We start from the raw sequence: 16,035 nt of genomic DNA, 5'->3' as shown, positions 1-16,035 counted from the left end.
AGAGCCCGCAGCTTGTGGGCGGGCGCGCCGGCCCCACCCCGGACTCGGGCTCCCACCTTCCCGCACTCACCGAGTTCCTGCCCCGGGCGAGGGTGGCCTGTGGCGGAGGAAGCGGAACTAGTGACTGAAGACCTGGTGCGCACACCCCCCAGAAAGTGGATAGGGACGGGAGAGGGGCAGGGGGCTACCCTGACTCTGGAGTGACCCGTTAGAAAAGCTGAAGCCCTGTCTCCGTGAAACAGACGTCTGGCAGAATGGAAGAGCCACAGCTCCCATCTTCATGGATATGACAAATATCCCCCTTATTGGACAACCGCTAATAAAACCTTTATTTAAAAACAACAAAAAAATTCTCTTCTTTATTTGATAGGCCCAGGTATCAGCGTCCACTCCCAATAAAGCACACCCACCCACTCCCACCCCGCCGTGTGTCTCACACACACACACACACAATCTAGATCCATCTTCATTTCTTGTTGGCCTGGGCAGTGCCAATAACACACTGGTTCACCTGCGGGCAGGGGATTTAGACAAACAGGATAAAAAATTTTCAGAGCAACCAAAAGAACAGTTTCCCCAAAACCACCTCTGAACCCTCAGTGTTAGGGCTGCCCTTAGAGTCCTGAAATAAGGGCTCTGAAAGCAGGTTCAGGCTGGTCCCAGTTCTCCCGCGCCCACTGGGCACACTAGATCTGGAAGAGGAGGAAAGGCCAGAGAAGGGACAGAAGCCCCTCACAGGAGCAGAGAGAGGCACTTCTCCTTCTAGACACCCCTAAAGCCCTCCCATGACTAGTGCTCAATAAGCTAGATAACACGTCAACATAAACATAGGAACCAAAGTTCCTTAGAAAATTAATGATCTTCAGTCTATGGCAGGAAATGTACAAGATGAAAATGTACAAGGAGAAAGGACTACTGGGAACTTGTCTAAAGGGCACAGGAGCCAAGTTGGAGCTTCCACTGGCCAAAGGCGGGCAATTTGGCATCAGAAAGAATGATTTCAAAGGGTATATATCAAAAGTACAGATAAGATGTTACCTCCTGGATAAAAACTCACTAGTCACCTTTGGAAGTTGCCAGGATACCAACTTGGAAATTGATGAAGAATATAGCATTTCTGAATTTCAGAATAACCAAATAGATGACAAGGGAGAGTTCTCAAGAATTGTGATTAATAAATGTAGAACAGCTGAGAAAATTAGAAAATCACCATTTTAAAACTCCCTAATGATGGACGTTTGAGTGAACTCCGGGAGTTGGTGATGGACAGGGAGGCCTGGCGTGCTGCAATTCACGGGGTCGAAAAGAGTCGGACACGACTGAGCGACTGAATAATAGATCTAGGGCTCCCATGGTGGCTCAGTGGCAAAGAACTGCCTGCCAATGCAGGAGAGGTGGGATCAATCACTGAATCGGGAAGATCCCCTGAGAAGGACATGGCAACCCACTTCAATATTCTTGTCTGGAAAATCCCATGGACAGAGGAGCCAGGTGGACTACAGAGTTGGACATGACTTAGTGACTAAACAACAACAAACAATAGATCTAGATAGCATCGCTGATAAAATCATTAGTGGAGAAAGTTGAAGGGAGTTTCTAAATGGATAGATTGGGCTGACAATACCCAAGTGCAATGATCAATTTTTATATCATTAAAGGTGAAACAACTAGCAGGAGGGGGAAAAAATGGAACAACTCAATACTAGGTGCTTCCTGATATGATGCAATAAAATGTATCATGCCATTTTCTTGCTAAGAAATTTGAATCTGATTCAAATCAAGCCTCCAAACCTAATTACAAGAAAACAAAAATTGTGGAGGAAAGAGGAAGCAACCAGCCAAAATATAGAATATGATATGTTCTATAGGACAAATCACCCCACTTCAACAAATAAATGTGGGGGTGAGACTATTACAGATTAAAAGAAACTCAAAAGACCATTTCAACTAAAAAGGGTGGTCCTTGCTTTGATCCTGAATGGAACAAATCCTAATGTATAAAAGGCATTTGAGACAATCAGGGAAAATTTAATATAAACTGGGTATTAGAGGATATCAAAGAGTTCATGTTTTTGGGTATTAATGATGTTGGTAGAACTTTAACTGAACTTGTAAGGTAGCAAGGGAAATCCTGATTAAAGCAGAAGACCACGGCAGGGCGCTAAGGTGGTCGATTACTTCCACAGCAGCAAGAGTGCAGAAGAACATCTGCAATCTGAGGCCCTGAGCAAAGCCAGAAAGTATCTCAAGGCTATATCCTCAAGAAAATGAATTATCAGAAGACTCCATTACTCTCCAAGGCAGTCTGTAAAGAAACTTCCTGACTTAACTCTTGTGGAGGGAGCTTAAATTTCTTAGAGAATTCATAGCCTGAACACAGCTGACCCTTGTGGGGACTGGAGCCTGAATTCACGCTGTGTATTTGGAATAGCCTGAAAAACCTGTATGTCTTTGATCCAGGAATCCCATTTCAAACAATCTCTCTCTGGATAGTTAGATGTAACCAAGCAAATATAGAATGATATGTATAAGGTTAGTCAACATAGGCTTGTTTGTACTAGCAAAAGGGTGGAAAGAATCCAAGTGTCCAGTAGAGGGAACTGGTGGATAAACTTTGGTGCATCCACACAGTGGAGTCCTAGAAATGTAAAAATAATGGGATGATCTCTGTGTGCTGGTGGGGAATCATCCTGGGGCTGTCTGATTTTCTTCTTTTCCCCCACTCTCCCTGGCCACCGCCCTGTCCTTAAGGTTGTCTTGTTAATCAAAAACAAAAAAAAAGGCAGGACAACATATAACACATGAGAGAGAGGGGAAGAGATGTCTTCTGTAAGAAAGAGGGAATCCCATGCATATTGCTTGTATTTGCAAAAAGAAACACTGAGAAGAGAAGTAAAAGGATAAAGGATGAGAACAACTACTAGGAGAGGGAGAACGCGGTGGGCGGGGCAGAGGCTAAAGCTCACTTGTATACAGCTTTCTACGTAGGTTTGACCTTTCAACCACCTAGTTTTAAAAACTTAATTCACACCCCCCCCCAGAAGTCAATAGTTAAATGCCTGGCAAATGTACATCCTTTCAGGATGCACGTGCCACTGGCCCCAAGGACCAGGGTGCAGAAGTCTACAGTCAGCAGGAAGCCTGACGGGGACGGGGCTGCTAGTGACCGCACCTTGGAGGCGAAGCGTAGGGAGTTGAGGGACTCGGAGACGTTCTCTTCTAGGGGAGAAATGTTCACAAACATGAGCCTGTGGACAGAGGAGAGGGGGAGCAAACCCCAGAATCAGTGTCCAGGTCTCCAGTACGTCGCTGCCCCCACCCTGACCCTGACACAGTGGCTCCCAGCCCACCCCTTCTGCTCACATCTTGGCACTGCCACCCAGAGAGTTCTGCAGCAGGTAGGTGAGCTTGCTGTTCCGGTAAGGCACATGGGACTCCTACAGGATAGAGGGACAGGCAATTAGGACAGGGCTGGGGACAGCCAGCCTCAGCTGCTTCCCAGGGCCCACCTGCCCCCACCCCCATTCCTACCTTGTTGCTCAAGGCCATGATGACCAGCCCCAGTGTGGACAGGCTGCTGTTAATGGCCTGTGTTTCCCGAAGGCGTTCCCGCTCCCCAGGGCCGAGTGCTAAGCCGGGGTCTAGCCGCTCACTCCCAGCCAAGTCCACCAGGCTGAGGGGGGCCGCACACTGCAGGCCTCGGCTAGCGTGCTCCCCAGAGATCTGCAGCTGGAACACGCTGTGACTACGCGACGAGCGCTCATTCTGGGCTGTGCGGGCCACAGCGCGGTTCTGGCGGGCTAGATGGAGCAGGGCTTCCACCTGGGGCAGCAAGAGGTGCAGTCAGGCAGTGGTGAGCACGTAGCCAGGTCAGGCATGCATGGTCGCTTCAGTCTAGTCCGACCCTTTGCAACCTGTGGACTGTAGCCTGCCAGGCTCCTCTGTCCATGGGATTCTCCAGGCAAGAACACTGGAGTGGGTTGCCATGCCCTCCTCCATGGGATCTTCCCAGCCCAAGGATCAAACCCCCGTATCCTATATCTTCTGCACTGCAGGCAGATTCTTTACCCACTGAACCACTTGGGAACCCACAGGTCAGATATGGCAATAAGCAAGACCCAGCACCTGCCTTCTTGGTGCTTTTTTTCTAGCCAGTGAAAGACTAAATAATTAAAATACACAGTGTATCTGAGAGTATCAAGGAATTAAAAATAGAAAAGCAGTGTGCGATGGTGAGGGTTTCAATTTTAGAAAGGATAACCAGCAGTAATTTCCTGACTGTCTGGTGGTTAGGACTCAGAGCTTTCACTGCCAGGGCACAGGTTCAATCCCTGGTTGGGGAACTGAGATCCCATAAGTCATGCAGTGCAGCCAAAAGATAAAAAAAAAAAAAAGATGGTCAGGGATGGCCTCAACACCTTAAAATCTTTAAGGTGGTGAGGGAGCAATCTAACCCTGCTGGGAAAGGAACGTAAGACCACATGTCAGGCAATGGAGAGGAGGTACAAAGCCCTGATTCAAGGGTGTGATGAGCAGGCTGAGGAAAAGTCCAGAGGCCAGTAAGGGTGTCGTGAACCGAACAAGCAGCGTGGGCGGAGATGAGACCGAGCTCACCGTGCGGGGCCCAGGGTCACCTGCGTATGAGGCACGCCACTGCTCTCCACGCCTTGGTTCCATGAAGGTGGATGCACCTCACAGCCCGCCAGCCAAAGCCAAACATCTGATCTACCGTCGCCACTCGCCCTTCCTCATCCTGGCCCGCTCCCCCACCTGCGTCCTGTGTCGCTCTGCCTGCGCCCCAGCCCTCCAACCCCATATCCAGGCCTAGTGGCCCTCAGCGCTTACCTCCCTCTCACAGGAGACCGGAACATAGCGCGCGTTGGTGACAGTGAGCTCCTCGCTGCCTGGCCCTGCCCGGCGAATCTCACACTCACCCCCCTGGCCCTTCCGGGTCCCAGTGGCCAGCAGGTCTCGGACAGTCTCGTTGTAGATCTCTACGTAACTTGCCACAAAGCTGTAGGTCCAGCCCTGGCCACTTAGCTCCTGGGCCACAGAAAAGAGGTGTCGCAGGGCACGAGGGATCAGCCCCTCCATCTGGGGGTCTCCCCCAGGCCCACCCTCCATGGTGAAGGTCTTGCCACTGCCTGTCTGGCCATAAGCAAAGATGCACACTGGATAGCCATCCAGGGCTGACTGGACAAGCATGGAAATCTCCTCAAACACTTCATCCTGTCCACTCCCTGGTGGGAACACCCGGTCAAAGGAGAACTCATGGCGGGTAGGGCCAGCTGGCGCCCCACTCAGGGTCCCACGCCGCTCGTCAGACCGCGAGAGGCTGAGGCGGGTTGGAGGGTCAGAGGGTCCACAGGGGCCAGAGGGAAACTGGAGGAAGCCAGGGGATGGGGTGGACTCCCCTGGAAGGACGGGGCGGACCCGGCAGAACACACGGATGTTGCCTTTGAGTTCCTGCAGCTGGTTGTGTAACCGCCTGCGCTCCATCTCGAGCCCGTGGAGACGGTCTTCCCGCTCAGCCAGTACGGCCTCCCGGGCTGCAGCCTCCTGGCGCAGAGATGCCACCTCTTCCTGGCTGTCCGACAGAGAAGCTTCTGAGGTCTGCAGCCTCCGCTGTCCAGAACAGAACAGACATGCATGGTGAGACGCGGCAACCAAGAGTAAGAAGTTTCACGATAGGACTAGGGGTGAGAGGTAGGCTGGCCCCTGACCCCAAGGACTTCAGAGTCTGGTAAAGAAGAGATAAGTGAATGTAAATCGTAGTATTAGAATAAGGAGTACATGGAGCACCAGAAAGGGCACAAGGACGAGGATATCTAGGCTGACACCCCAAAGCGTGGGAGTAAACCAAGAAAGGATGGGGTGCAGAGAGAATATTCCACAAAGAGGGATGTGCACACGCCAAACGCCCTGAATTGAGAATCGAGTCATTTGACAGACTGCAAGTAACTCATTCTTAGCTGGTGCTCACCAAGGAGCCAAATGGATGACAAGCAGAAGAGAGAATGCATGGGGACCTTTATCAGTGAAGACGGACAGAAAGAAAAGAGGTGGAAAAGTAGAGGAGACGCAGATGGGAGAGGGGTGGGTTATGGAAACAGAATGGGATAAAGTGGGGCAGGAAGCAAGACAGTCAGAAGTGCGCAGAGCGGGGGCGAGCAGTGAGCAGGGTTGGGGACGGTGCTGCCGGACAGAGGCGCTCAGGACTTCAAAGCCCCAAGCGACTTCTGGGCCACCTAGAGAGAAGGGTGGCGTTAGACGAGAAGCCAGCCCTCACCTCCTGCTCTCCCAGCCGGGCAGCCAGTCCCCTGCGTTCCTCCTGCAATCTCAGCTGTTCCTTCTGGAGCTCTTGCACTAAGCCCTCCTGTGTGCCCAGCCGCTCTTCCAGCTCCAGGACACGGGCACTCAGGTTCCCCAGCTCCCGCTGGCCCTGCTCAGCCTGGGCCCGCACCCTGGTCAACTCCTCTTCCAGGGTCTTACGCTCTGCCCCCAGGGCCAAGGCCTGTTGCTGGGCCTCCTGGAGCTGGTCCCGCAGCTGTTGGTTCTCCTGGTCCAGCACCTGCTTCCTCTCACGGTAGCATTTCAGCTCTGCATTGAGGTCACATAACTGCCCCTTTAAGTCCCAGGCCGGACGTTTGGGTTTCTTCCCTCCCACCATGGGAGGTGCGGCTGTCGCTAAGATGGACACAGAGAAGACAAACGTCAGGGCAGCCCCAGTTCTGTCTCCCTCCTCCCTCCTCGCCTTAGGGCTCCACACCTGAGGCTCCGGCTCCTCCTTCAGGCAGGGAAAGGACCAAAAGGACTTTTCTGGGCACTCACCACCTCCTCTCCCCAGCCCAGCCTCTCACCCAAGATCTTATTTGTTACCTACTTCCAGGCTTCTGGACGGGAACAACAGGACCTGGCTTCTGAGTCTTCAGCACTAGAGAACCAGGAAGGTGGCATCAGGGGTGATAACACCAGAGTCCCTCCACCTCTACCCACCTCCCTTCACCCCCAACCCCTTCTCAGCCCTGGCTCTCACACACTATTATTACCTGGGGCAACAGCCGTGGAACATCGGGGTGCTGGCTTCCTGGGAGCTTTGGGCACTGTTGGGAGACAGGGGAGAGGAAAAGCAGAGTCATGACTCTCAAGGATGGGAGTGCGTCCAAAGACAGAGGAGTTGCTTTTTAAGAAGATTATAAATAAGATAACCTTCCTCTTCCTCTAAATCTGACCAACTCCTAAAGATATCCTTCCTAGGACCAACATGCCAAGAAACAAGCTGGACCAAGACAAGCGAAAAGAGCAGGACGGGGGGTGGTGAACGACGTGTGAAGTATGTTAGAATGTGTGTAAAACACACTGGGGAGCATGCCCATATCTGCTTGCAGACCCACGGAGCACCCCTGGCAGGATTCGCAGCTGCCCCCAGGGAGGGGGCTGGCTGGCTGGGGAACAGAGGCAGGAGGGAGGCTCTCACTGCATAAGAACTCCTGTGCCTTTGGGACTTTGAAACCCGTGAAGCGTGTTACCTATTCAAAATCAGCTACGACTGAAAGAAAAGACAAAGACAGACGTGAGCTCAAGAGAGCTGTGGACCGGCTCTCTCTCCAGCCCTGTAGCCCACCTGCGGTCTGGCCTTGTGTCTGTGGCACGGAGCTGAGGGCTGCTGCTCTGGGGTGGGTCGTGGTCACTCTGGTGCCCAGGCCTCGTGTTCTTTTCTGGGGAAAGACAAGGGTTGGGTGGGGTCCACAGCTCCATCCGTGATGGTTTCACACACACATCCATGGATCTCCAAACCCAGCTCACCTTCTCCGGCTCCAAGGCCTCCTCCATCTGGTCAGGCCCCCTCTTCAGCCTGCGTCCCGAGAGAGGCAGCCGGGAAGCAGCCTTGGCCAGGGGTCTCTTCAGCTCTACGTTCCCCTTCACTTCCAACAACGGGGACCTCTGCTGGGAAGAGAGAGGCCCTTCAGACCACACCCCGAGGCCCAATGTCCCAGAGTTCCCCTTTATGGCCCCTGAGCCTGACTGTCAACATCATCTCCAACACGCATTAAGTCAGTACCCCTGGGGCCACACCCTGGGGCTCTCAGATGAAGTGCTAGCCAAAAACCACGGAGGGAGGTGGGACATGACACAGTCCCTAAGGGACAGGACAGACAGACACATGCTGGACTTCAGCTAACTTTAAGGGGAGGACCTAAACAAGCAGTGAAGGAACCCTCCTTTTGGAAGGCAAAAACTCGGCCTGCACATGGCATGGCTGAGAAACCGATAAACTCTTTAGTGAGAGCTGAGAATCATAAACAAGGGAGTGACTTAGAAAATAGACCAGGCTGAGGCTGGGTGGGAGGAGTAGGTAACATTTATTAGGAACAGTTTCAAACGTTTTATCTGTATCAACTGACTTAAACCTCACAGCAGCCCACCCAGGAGATGCTATTATTAGCCCCATCTTGCAGATGAGGGAAGGAAGGCTCTGGGAAGTAAAAGAGCTGGTCTAAGGTCATTGATGAATAAAAGGCAGAGCTGGGGTTAGAAGCCAGACAGTCTGGTTCTGGAGGCTGTGTGTTTAACCACTGGACCACACCGTCTCATAGGGCACTGATGCCACATTAAGGAGTTTAGGTTTGGGCCCTGCGTGCATGGAGAGTCAGATACAGTTTCTGATAAGGCATGTGAAAAAATATACAAAAGAGGTTGTTATAAATAATAATAATGAGGTGGAAGTAGGCTGACTGGCAAGGGGAAGATAAGAAAGTAGCAGCATGACCAGTTTGGAGAGTACCAAGGACAGGGATGCAGTGGGGGTAAGGGAAAGGAAGAGCCTCTCCTCTGAGCAGCCCAGCTCAGGGTCTGGGGATCGTGCCCAACCTCTGCTTACTCCTGCCTTGGGAGACCAACCATCCTGGTTCGCCAAGGACTGAGGGGTTTCTTGGGACACAGGACTCTCAATGCTAAAACCAGGTCACTCCTATGCAAACTGGGACACGTGGTCACCCTTCTCCTATCCCCTCAGGAAAGCACCACGGATAGATCAATTTCTGATTTTCACTATGGATAACTATTAATTCCAAGGCCAGTTTCTCTCTGCCCTTCAGTTTCCTTCATTCATTCAATATTTACAAAATACCTATTCAGTTCAGTTCAGTCGCTCAGTCCTGTCGGACTCTGAGACCCCATGAATCACAGCATGCCAGGCCTCCCTGTGTATCACCAACTCCCGGAGTTCACCCAGACTCATATCCATTGAGTCAGTGATGCCATCCAGCCATCTCATCCTCTGTCATCCCCTTCTCCTCCTGCCCCCAATCCCTCCCAGCATCAGACTCTTTTCCAATGAGTCAACTCTTCGCATGAGGTGGCCAAAGTACTGGAGTTTCAGCTTTAGCATCATTCCTTTCAAAGAACACCCAGGGGTGATCTCCTTTAGAATGGACTGGTTGGATCTCCTTGCAGTCCAAGGGACTCTCAAGAGTCTTCTCCAACACCACAGTTCAAAAGCATCAATTCTTCGGCACTCAGCCTTCTTCACAGTCCAACTCTCAAATCCATACATGACCACTGGAAAAACCACAGCCTTGACTAGATGGACCTTTGTTGGCAAAGTAATGTCTGTGCTTTTCAATATGCTGTCTAGGTTGGTCCTAACTTTTCTTCCAAGGAGTAAGTGTCTTTTAATTTCATGGCTGCAGTCACCATCTGCAGTGATTTTGGAGCCCCCAAAATTAAAGTCTGACACTGTTTCCCCATCTATTTCCCATGAAGTGATGGGACCAGATGCCATGATCTTCATTTTCTGAATGTTGAGCTTTAAGCCAACTTTTTCACTCTCACTTTCATCAATTTTTAGTTCCTCTTCACTTTCTGCCATAAGGGTAGTGTCATCTGCATATCTGAGGTTATTGATATTAAAATGCCTATTACATGCCAGGAAATGATCTGGATTCTGGAGTAACAGTGGTCCCTGTCCTCAGGATGGCCACAGGAAGGTAGGCAAGTAAAACATAAAGAGATGATTAAATCTTACTAAGTGCTATCAGAAAAGGACCCCAAAGGAGGGAGTGGGCATCCAGTTTAGATGGGGAGAGAGCGTTAGACACAATCCTACAAAGTATTTTTAGGCTAAGCCTTGAGGATGAGAAAGAGTTGGCTTGATGGGCTTGGGCCAAGGAGGAGCATTCCAGGCAGAAAGCAAGGAGAGGGATGTGCAAAGAACGACAGATTATTCTTTTCAGCTGAACACAGGGATGTGCAGAGAAAGTGGGGAGAGGAGGGTAGAGGCAGGAGGGAAAGACTGCAGCAGCTGGGATGCCAGCATGGAGTCTGGGGTCTACTGAAAGCAAGAGGACTCTGACATTTTTAGTCAGGAGAACAGTATGATTCAATTTGTACTGAAAAAGTGAACTGTGGACTTCCCTGGTGGTCCAGTGGTTAAGATTCCGTGCTGCCACTGCAGGGGGCTCAGGTTCGATCCCTGGTCAGGGAACTATGATGCTGCATACTGCACAGTGCAGCCAAAGAATAAAAACATTAAAAAGGTTTAGGGGCTTCCCTGGTGGCTCAGTAGTGAAGAGCCCGCCTGCCAGTGTGCAGGACACAGGTTCCATCCCTGGTCTGGCAGCTATTGAGCCTGCGCTCTAGAGCCCGAGCTCCACAAGAGAAGCCACCACAATGAGAGCCCACACAGCAACTAGAGAGTGGCCCCCACACACCACTCGAGAAAAAACCCGAGCAGCAACAAAGACCCAGCATGGCCAAAAATAAATAAATAAACACAATTATACAAAAAAAGATAAACTAAGGCATATTTTTAAAGTTTTTTTTTTTTTTTAAAGCAAACCGTGTCCAGTGCAAAGAATGAATGGAAATAGAAGATGAGGGTTATCACAGCAGAGGGATGGCATCATTCCCTCATCCATCCATTCATCATGGGTCTGTCCTACTAGGTTTGTTGAACGATGCTCTGGACCAGATGCTGTTGTAGGCCCTGGGGCAAGAGTAACGAATGTAAAGTCCCTGCCTGCCCATAGCTTACTTTCCAGGGCAGTCTTTCCAAACTGGAGTACAAGAGAAAGCTCTACAGAAAATGAACTGTCCCCACTCCAGTATTCTTGCCTGGAAATCCCATGGACAGAGGAACCTGGTGGGCTACAGTCCAAGGGGTTGCAAAGAGTCGGACACGACTAAGTAACTTCACTTTCACTTTCAAGAAATAAATAAATGTATTTATGTTGAAAAAAAAAAAAGAAAGAAAATGAACTGTCTTCTCAGTTCTCCCAAGAATGTAAACAGCTCTCACCATTCTAACAGCTCAAGAGAAAAGTTAATTCATTAGATACAAAGATGCCTGAGGGCATTAGAGCTTACTTCCCCAGAACTCAGTAGAGAGGGGATATTCTAAGAGTCTGAGGGCTAAGCAGAGGTAGCATGGGGCCGGGGAGCAGAGGGCAGGCAATGAAGGAGACCAAGTCTGGCTGACTCTAAGAAGCCTGCCCTGCTTCCCAAGATCACAGGAGGAAAAGCTGTGTTTGTTTTTCAGTAAAACTTCTCGTTTTTAAATATTGTTGATTCACATGCAGTTGTGAGAAGTAACACGAAGAGATCTGAGAGTACATGAAGGCTAATTTTTAAGAAATGCTAAGTTGAACTTCAGGGAAGTGAGGCTGAACTACTTGTGATACAAAGAGGTTCAGGGATGCTCACAGAGAAAACTCTGAAACAATCTGATATCCTGTTTTGTTTTTGTTTTTGTTTGAAGTTTATTGGTTTATTATCTTTCCTTACATTAGACTGTGAGCATCACAAGAATATGTCTGCTCTGTTTACAGCTACAGAACCAGAGTGTCTAGCACAATGTCTGCTGTACGGTAGGACTCAATACAGTTTTAAAGGAATGAAATTAGATAGCCACCAGCAGTGAAAGTGAAAGTGGCTCAGTCGTGTCCAATTCTCTGTGACCCCATGGAGTATATAGTCCGTGGAATTCTCTAGGCCAGAATACTTGAGTGGGTAGCCTTTCCCTTCTCCAGGGGATCTTCCCAACCCAGGGATCTAACCCAGGTCTCCTGCATCGCAGGCGGATTCTTTACCAGCGGAGCCACAACAGAAGCCCAAGAATACTGGAGTGGGTAGCCTATCCCTTCTCCAGCGGATCTTCCTGACCCAGGAATCGAATCAGGGTCTCCTGCAATGCAGGTGGATTCTTACCAACTGAGCTACGAGGGAAGCCCATCTACCAGCAGAGATTCAAACTACTGGCTCATATACAAATAAAAACGGAAAAAAAAAAAAAAAGAGGTTGCATTCTTTTTTTCCTGCCACTTGCAGAATTTTGCACAAAGAATACTGATTTTAATTTTTAATTAAATGTAACATGAAAATTAAATTTTTCTTTTCAGTATTTCAAAGTCAAACATTCAATTTCTTAATCAGCCGTGCCCATTGTTCTCCCTATGCTAATATAGTGGATCACCGAAAGACCTATCTCCTGGGAATTTGTGTGGGTTCAGAAAATGTGTTCAAAGGTTTGTTTACTCAGGACAACTCCAAAGAGCACAGTATTTAATTTTCTCCCATCTATAAAGCTGGACAGGACAACTCCCAACTTTCCACATAAGCTCCTTCCATAACATCACCTTCCATAACATAAAAGCAGATTTTCATTGACCCCTCCTATACCACTTCCCAGGTTCGGGGATGGGCACCCTACTGCTAACTTATCCATGTGCACATCTGCTCCCACCCCTCATCCACTCAAGAAGAGCACCCAGTCAATCCTTCCTTCTCTGCACCATCACTTCCCCTTTCTCCCGGATCCTTCCAGTCAGTATACAACACATGCTGTTACTGCTTCCGACCAAAAAGAGTTTTTCTCTCCTAAACCCTATCAGGATTTCAATCCCACCATTCCACCAAAACTGCTCTCAAGGCCACAAGTCACCCTGTGTTGATCAGTCCCTCTTACTAAGTTCACTTAGCTCCTGGGAGACCATCCTCTCCTGGTTTTCCTACCTCTCTGGTAGATCCTCTTCATCTCCCCAAATTTTAACAGTGGTCTTTCTAATCTCTATGTTCTAGGCCACTCCTATGGCTTTGCACACTCATATGCTGCCACCTCCCAAACTTACCTTGACTTTACACCTTCAGCCCAGACTGACTCTGAAGTCATACTGCCTTCTCAATGTCACCACTTGGAATCCTAGTAAACACGCCAAACTCTGACCGCCTGACATCTAATCCTTTCAACCTTGCAGATTCCTCCATCTGTTGATATAACTCCCTCTTTCAGCTGCTCAAGCAAATACATCTAAAGTCCTCTCATTCTCTTAAATACCACAAAGTCCAATGTCAGCAAATGTGGCCAACTCTATCATCCAAATAGATCCAGAATCGGACCACTTGTTACCACTTCCCCTGCCACTCCCATGACTCAAATCGCCATCATCTCTCACCTGGATTATCACACTCCACTGGTTCTCAGCTAGGGATGACTTCATCCCCAGGAGATGTGTGACAGTGTCTGGAGACACTTTGGCATGGTTAGGTGGGGGTTGCAACTGTCACCTAATGGGTAGAAGCCAGGAATGCTGCTAATCAGCCAATGAATAGGACAGCCCTCCACCCCCAATAAAATGTCAATAATGTTGAAAGCTGAGAAAACCTGCCCCATTCCTAACAGCTCTCCTTGTTTCTATCCTTGCTCCTTTACAGGCTAATCTCAATGCAGCTGCTAGAATGGTCCTCTTAAAATGTAAGACAGATCTTGTCTCTCTTTGCTTAAAACCATCCAGTGATTCACCACCTCACTCAGAGAAAAAAACCAAAGTCTTCACAGTGGCCTGTGCAAGAAGTCTGTTATCTGACTTCCCTTACCATAACATTCCCTCTTGCTCATTTCAATCCGGCTTTGCTATACAACTCTAGGGACTTTGCTCTAGGGGATTCCCTCTGTCTGGAATGATCTTAATAACCCCTTGCCTGTTTCCCTCACTTCCTCCAAGTCTTGATTCACCTCTCACCTTCTGCATTGGGAGCTTACTAAGACCACCCAGCTTACTAAGACTTGCCAGCTAGCTTCCCCTCTTCCCCTCCTAATCTGCTCAAACTTTTCCTTTTCTGGATAGCCCTTAAAACCTTAACAGCATTAGATGATTTACTTATCATATATTGTCTGTCTCCCCAAAGAATGGCAGCTCCATGACGACAGGGATCTCTGCTGCCTCCCAAGCACATCGTTAGGTGCCTGGTAAATATGTGATGAATAAATATGAGAAGGCTTCTATTCTTTTTCATTGTCACAACACACTGCTCCACTGTCTGGCTGGCAGGATACAAAAACTATCTCTTTGTAGCAACTTGACTTTGGGTAAATCTGAATGCCAAACACTAGTAAACAGAGGATTCTGGCAGGAGCCCTTTTCTGGCACCAGACGTCAATCCACTCTGTCACAAACACACTTCTCTCCGCAGGAGGGAAGAGGCTGCAGGAGGTCCTGGGGTGCCGCAGGGTACTGATGAGAGAAGACATTAAGTTAACCAGTCCCACTGAGCAGAGATCTCTGCAAAACCTGGGGAAGGAGAGATAATGCAAAGTCCTCAGTTCAGAGTAGTACTCCATCCCTCTTCCCTTCCGATGCCCCCAAGCGGCTGCAAAAAGGAGAGAAAGGACACGAAAAGGCATTAGCAAGGATTCGGCTTCAGTCACCGTTTCCCCAGGGCCATCTCGGAACTCACACTGAATGAACGGGAGGGAACGTGTTCAGACAAGCCTGAGGATTCGAAACGGGAAATCCTGGATACATGAAAGTGAGGAAGGGTGCGGGGGCTCCCTGAAGCTGCAAGAAGGCAGGCCGACGTGCCCCTGCCCTCCGGGGCCGCTGCCTGCCTTCTCCGCTCTCCACTCCGCATCCCTCCCACGGAGCGGATCTGGGCCCCGCCGGCCGGACCGAGGCCTCCGGCCGGTCAGCGCTGAGGGGTGCGGCAGCCGGCTGTCGTCCCCGCGCCGCCCGCCACTCACCTGCGGCTCCATGTCCGGCTCGGGGCCACGCACGCCGGGCAAGCGCGGTGAAGAGGACACCGAGCCGGGGCTCTGGGGACCCGCGTTCTCTCGCGCGCTCGCGACACAGGGTACGCGCGCTCCGGGTCCCTGCGTTGCGGGCCCCTGCGCTGCCACACCCGCCACTTTTGAATTTCAACGGCCGCCACCCGGGCTCACCTCGCTCGGCCCGCTGGGGCCAATCGTCGCCGTCGCCACAACCCACGGCCAATCGCAGCGCCCGCCGCCTCCCGAGGCCACACCCCGCCTGGCCGCCACCGCCTCCCTCCTTCTCCCCCCTCCCGCCGCGGCAGGAGACTGAGCCCCACTTCCGGCACCCTTCTTCTTCCCTCACCCCACCCCTCCTTCAGCGGGAGGCGCGCGGCGCTTCCGCTCGGCTCCCGGCCGCCGCTCGCAGCGTCAGAAATGGCCGGGAACGCGCCGCCCGAGCGTAACTCGTGTGGGGGCGGGGACGCCGGCTCCGAGGAGGCGCGCCTGCGCAGAAGTACCTGTGCGGGGCGCGGGACCGGACTAGCGCCTCCTAACGGCGGCGGCAGTAGGCAACGCGTTCGCGAGCCAAAAACTGGACCAGTGGGGTTGCGGCTGTTGCGCGACGTCCCCGCGCCGCTGAGAACTGATCCCCGAAGCTGGATCCCGCTTGCTGTTGTCAGAGTGAATGATTCTGCTCATTTCCCCGGTCTCTTTGGCGTTTCTCACCACATTTCAGGACCTTGAGTACTGCTGGCCGCTGCATGGAAGCTCGACGGTGGGGATTCGAGGTACAGAGGAAGGGGATTTTTCTCTGCGGTCACCCTTTACGCTTTACCTCCTCTGTGTACCTGGGCGCTGTTACTGGTGCTGGAGAACTGACTTGAGTGTTTCCGAGGCTAGAACGCACGGAGGATTTACTGCTTCCGTTTATGGAATATTTTAATGCTTTTCAGATAAATGGCTCCATTTACTGGGCTCTTAATATGTGTCAGGAGAAGGCAATGGCGACC

The 16,035-nt window shown here is 50.7% G+C and overlaps 1 protein-coding gene across 3 annotated transcripts; it reads right to left on the bottom strand.

The window, feature by feature from the left end:
• Positions 1-306: 306 nt before the first annotated feature.
• KIFC1 (kinesin family member C1) lies at positions 307-15,217 on the bottom strand. Of its 3 annotated transcripts, none has more exons than XM_061397924.1 (11): positions 15,017-15,217; positions 7,807-7,944; positions 7,625-7,718; positions 7,050-7,103; positions 6,884-6,934; positions 6,290-6,687; positions 4,846-5,625; positions 3,532-3,822; positions 3,364-3,437; positions 3,173-3,248; positions 307-511 (listed from the first exon to the last, which is right to left on the bottom strand). In XM_061397924.1, exons 1-11 carry the CDS (start codon positions 15,026-15,028, stop codon positions 467-469), a joined length of 2,013 nt encoding a protein of 670 aa, XP_061253908.1. In that variant the 5' UTR covers positions 15,029-15,217; the 3' UTR covers positions 307-466. The 3 variants fall into 3 exon arrangements, with proteins under 3 accessions (XP_061253908.1, XP_061253907.1, XP_061253906.1); XM_061397923.1 differs by having other exon boundaries at positions 7,807-7,947; positions 15,017-15,155; XM_061397922.1 differs by lacking the exon at positions 15,017-15,217 and adding an exon at positions 14,734-14,955.
• Positions 15,218-16,035: the final 818 nt, after the last annotated feature.

Source organism: Bos javanicus, chromosome 23 (assembly GCF_032452875.1).
Source record: "Bos javanicus breed banteng chromosome 23, ARS-OSU_banteng_1.0, whole genome shotgun sequence".
Classification (NCBI taxonomy): Eukaryota; Metazoa; Chordata; class Mammalia; order Artiodactyla; family Bovidae; genus Bos; species Bos javanicus.
The sequence above is the reverse complement of the archived record's forward strand: the minus strand, read 5'-3'. Positions and strand labels throughout refer to the sequence as shown.

Excerpts from the sequence above, each read along its gene's own strand:
- KIFC1 (XM_061397922.1), bottom strand. The coding sequence starts at position 14,907 with ATGCGGAGTGGAGAGCGGAGAAGGCAGGCAGCGGCCCCGGAGGGCAGG. Across the intron at positions 7,104-7,624 it reads GACACAAGGCCAGACCGCAG|TGCCCAAAGCTCCCAGGAAG; the intron begins GTGGGCTACAGG and ends GTCTCCCAACAG. Across the intron at positions 3,438-3,531 it reads TCATGGCCTTGAGCAACAAG|GAGTCCCATGTGCCTTACCG; the intron begins GTAGGAATGGGG and ends TCTATCCTGTAG.